Raw genomic sequence first — 4,423 nt, 5'->3', positions numbered from 1 at the left:
TTAGTGCTAATTATTTTGTTAATTATTTTGGTGCACATAGGTAGTATTTTGTTAGGGTGTGCAGGTAGGTTTTACATTGTGAGTAGAATTTTAATAGATGTATTGGAATGGATGTATTTGAATGGATGAATGGATGTATTCAACAGTTCCTGTATTAAACAGTTTGTGTTTGTCAGTTTTTTTTAGCAACCATAAGGTCAACGTTTTATATCGCCAACTAAGGTCCTCATCCTTTTTCTTAAAGATCAACCACGATCCTCATCTTTTATTATAAGAACAAATATGGTACTCAACCTTTTCCTCAAAGATCAGCTTCGGACCTCAACCTCTTAAATCAAGATCACTTAAGGTACTCAATCTTCATAATTAAAACACTAAAGGTTCGTTATTAATTTAAAAAGGGACATCTGTCACACTTGACAACAAAAAGCAAATATGAACCCTACATAAATGAAGGTGTAACACATAATTCAACTCAACACTCAACCCCTTTCTGAAAACCCTCGTCTCCTTCTCTTTTTTCTTACCAGCCTTCCCATAGATCTCCAGTTCCAAGACACAACGACAATGGAAGGAGAAGCTAAACAAGTTGTGTGCGATTGTGGAATTCCATGCCGTCTGCAGATTTCCTCTACGGAACGAAATCCAGGATGGAGATTTTACGGCTGTTCTAAGAGAAATGTAAGTATTTTAGATTTTACTGCTGTTCTAAGAGAAATGTAAGTATTTTATTTAAACTTAATCCTCCGTTGTTGCCATCTAACTGTCGTTTGACCTACATTACACAGAATCAATGCGATTTTTTTGCCTGGGTCGATAACGACATGGCCTATCAGATGACGGTGGTCAGGAAGTTGAAAAGTGAGCTTAATGACATGACTCAAGAACGCAATGCCACTCTACTGGAACTAGTTAATGCCCATACTCATGTAGCAGCTAAAATTAACGAACTGCAGGAACTTAATGAGGCCTTCGAGGGATTGAAGGAGTCTCATGAGATGTACCACGAAGAAAATGTGATTATGATGCAGGAAAGTGGTCTGCAACTTATGGAGATAGAGACTCTGAAGGACCACATCAAGCTGATGGAAGTCAAGTGCTCAGACATGGAGAGGAAAAACAAGATCATGAAGCTTGGTTTTTTTGTGGCATTTGCAGTTGCCGATTGCAGTTTAGCCGTTGCTTGCTTCAAGAAAAATTGATGCATTTTTTGTTAAGTGACAATGGCTTGTGTTTGTGCAGTGTTGTTAGTTAACTGCGTTCCAATAATTTTTTGTATTATCTTAAACTCATTCAACTTGCTTTCTATGAAAACTGTGTGTGATTCAAAATTTTAAATTACAGTACTGCCGTTGAACCCTTGTTCAATGTTGAAGGGGTTTACTTGATTATAAAATATAAGTTCAGGTGCTGTCTTTTATAATTGTTGGAAATTTTAAGGGCTATATTAGACTTCACAGAAAAAATAAACCGCCAGAAAAATAAAAACTTAATAGCAAAGATTAGAAATGGGTTTTCCAAGAAACCCTTTCATTACACCCGTTCCATCAGTTGTATTGTTCCAATGCAGCCTCTTCGTTAACTACAATCACTAATTAATTACATCCACAAAGGGCATCTAAAGAAATTGAAGAGTCATGATGCTAACTTATTTAAATAGGCTACCATAGCAACTGATTCAAGCATTTCAGAGTACACAAATTGTTCATATTCTCAGATTAACCAGAAGATGTCCGATAATATTGTTGTGTCTTCACTTAATATGGAACTTATGGATTGCCCAATATGCTGTGAACCCTTAACAACTCCAATTATTCAGGTTTGTACCCATTTGTTTCTCTTTACCATTTACTGTTATTTATTTCTGTAATTGTATTGTTTAGTAATTGCATTGTTTCTGTAATTATATTCAGTGTGAAAATGGGCATGCAACATGCAACGCATGCTCGGAGAAGACTCAAAAGTGCCATTCTTGCACCCTGCCTATCGGGAGAATGAGGAACCGGATTCTGGAAGATGTTGCTGAGTCTTTGAGAGTTTGTTGCGCGTTCAAGAATTATGGATGCCCAGAAACTGTTAGGTACCCCGATAAGATCAACCACGAAAAGTTATGTTCTTTTATAGAGTGTTCATGCCCCATTGAAGTTTGCAATGTCAAGGGAACATCTGAAATGATTTATGCTCACTGTAAAGTGATGCATAAAGATTTTGTGAAGCCGTTTGTTTTTTGTCGTAAATTCCATGTTTCTGTCCGGCTGAATGATAATTGTTTTATTCTCCAAGAGGATAACACCGACATTGTGTTTATTCTGAACAACACAATTTGTTCTTATGGGAATATTCTTACAATGTGTTGTCTTGGACCGTTAGCAACTGGATGCTGCCCTTATGAAATTGAAGTGAATGCCAACTCAAGTCACAAGTTTCACAGTGCTACCCAGAACATTCAAGGCACCATCAATTATTATCGTTCTTTTTCAGGTTTCCTTCTTGATAGTGACCACAAATTTTTCGTTGACGGTATGATCAAGATGGAGTTTTGTGTTTATCGCGCACTAGAGCTTGCTTAAGAGGATGACTTGTTTATCTTTTCTTGTTTATGTATTTTTGCTTAAGAGGATCACTTGTTTATGTATTTTTGGTCAAGATGGAGATTTGTGTTCTTGTTCAGGGTTCCTGCTTGTTTATGTATTTTTTTTCTAAATGTTCTGAAATGTTTGAATATTTAATGAAATGAAATATTAATTTTACTTTTCTGCTTGTTTATATGTCTTTATGTATTATATTTTACATGTTCTGTAAGTAATGTATGTTCTATATGTTTTATGTATATTTTTTTGTCCAGAGTAATAAATATCAGGGTCCACTGCTCAATCCATTTTAAAAGTCAGGGACCTTATGTGAACAAAATTATAAGAATGAAAGATAGTGGTCATGCATGAACTATACATATTTCATTTTTCTAAAAATAAATTTGTAAAATTTCCAAATTAGAATTTCCAATACATATAAGTGTCTTAAAATAAAATAACAACATATCAGGAAATAAAGAACAATGCTACATTATGAAATTGCAAAATTAAAAAACATATAAGTGTTTTAAAATAAAATAACAACATATCCGGAAATAAAAAACAACGCTACATTTATTTGTTCTGCTGTTTTTATTTGTTCTTTTGTTTTTTGCTGCACCCTTCTTCTGAACCTTCAGCCACGTCAAATGGGCCTTCAACAGCAGCAATCTGCACTTCCAAGGCTTCTACTTGGCCCTCATCTTCAGTGCCGTACCACTCTAACAACAATATCTCTTCACCTGGACCTTCTTCAACTCCCGAAGCATCTTCAACTGCCTCGACTGGACCATCTTCAACTGGCTCAAATGGACCATCTTCTTAAATTTCTTTCAATTCTAACTTGAGTCCACTCTCAGGCACCAAATTATGCACATCATCACAGGTTAAATATCTAACGTACACATCAACCACACCTGCTTTTAGCCCAGCCCTTGCCATCTCCTCAACATCTCTATCATGTTCAATTGGCTTTATCCCTTGATGATAGTCCAACTCTGGCTGCCTCCAATAATACATAACCAACCCCTTCACTACAATTTTTTTGCCCACAAATCAAGCCTATTCAGTGACAGTTGCGATTCGCTAGGGTGGCGATATCAGAAGAATTTCTGAAAAGATAAAGTAAATAAGTCTTAAGTAGGTCGGTTTTGGGAAACTAATTATGCGAAAATTTAGATTATATTTCAATTCTAAAGTTAGAATTGGAACTAAAAGGAAAAATGTCAAGAAAAGTCCAAAATAGGGCACATGGACCAAAGTGGTAATTTAGCCACTTTGAGTCGAAAATAGAAATATCGGATTTTGACGGGAAAGTGCTAATATCGAGCTTCGTATTATTTATCGGATATAAATAATACGTATAAGTCGTAATAAAAGAGTTTAACAATTTAGCTATGGACTAAATCGTAAGAAAGAAAAGTTAGAAAGATCAATAGTAATGTCACGACCCATTTTCATGAATCGTGACCGGCGCTAGGGTATGGGTATGGTTGTACCAAAACCCGTAGCTAGCCTTGCGGATTATCAACTTATATCATTTAAAACAATGTACCTGCAGAAAACCACATGCTCGGGGGCAACCGAGACTTCAGCCTAATCTAGCAGTACAATAAGCAACATATATTCAAAGTATACTTAATTAAATTCATAACTCCAACAGTATGGAAATATAATATAAATACCATAATTATTGTAACCATGCCAAAAGCGAAAAGTAATCACTGACAATCAACCGTCTAAAATATAATAAAAGGCTAATCATAAATAATCTAATACTACTACTGCGGTCTAAGAGTTTAAATGTAATATCCCGTATTTTTCTTTTATTTTACTATTAAATTATTTCAAAT

At 35.2% G+C, this 4,423-nt stretch overlaps 1 protein-coding gene across 1 annotated transcript; it reads left to right on the top strand.

The window, feature by feature from the left end:
* The first annotated feature begins 1,223 nt into the window (after positions 1-1,223).
* Positions 1,224-2,570, top strand: LOC126687570 (E3 ubiquitin-protein ligase SINA-like 10). The gene is made up of 5 exons (XM_050382129.1): positions 1,224-1,246; positions 1,345-1,407; positions 1,571-1,577; positions 1,661-1,819; positions 1,914-2,570. Exons 1-5 carry the CDS (start codon positions 1,224-1,226, stop codon positions 2,568-2,570), a joined length of 909 nt encoding a protein of 302 aa, XP_050238086.1.
* Positions 2,571-4,423: the final 1,853 nt, after the last annotated feature.

Source organism: Mercurialis annua, linkage group LG6 (genome assembly GCF_937616625.2).
Source record: "Mercurialis annua linkage group LG6, ddMerAnnu1.2, whole genome shotgun sequence".
Taxonomy (NCBI): Eukaryota; Viridiplantae; Streptophyta; class Magnoliopsida; order Malpighiales; family Euphorbiaceae; genus Mercurialis; species Mercurialis annua.
This window is presented reverse-complemented; position numbering and strand designations above follow the sequence as displayed.

Bases quoted from the DNA above. Each gene is read 5' to 3' on its own strand.
- LOC126687570 (XM_050382129.1), top strand. From the start codon at position 1,224: ATGGCTTGTGTTTGTGCAGTGTT. The intron at 1,247-1,344 runs GTTAGTTAACTG...TTTAAATTACAG, and splicing joins GCTTGTGTTTGTGCAGTGTT to TACTGCCGTTGAACCCTTGT. The intron at 1,820-1,913 runs GTTTGTACCCAT...AATTATATTCAG, and splicing joins TAACAACTCCAATTATTCAG to TGTGAAAATGGGCATGCAAC.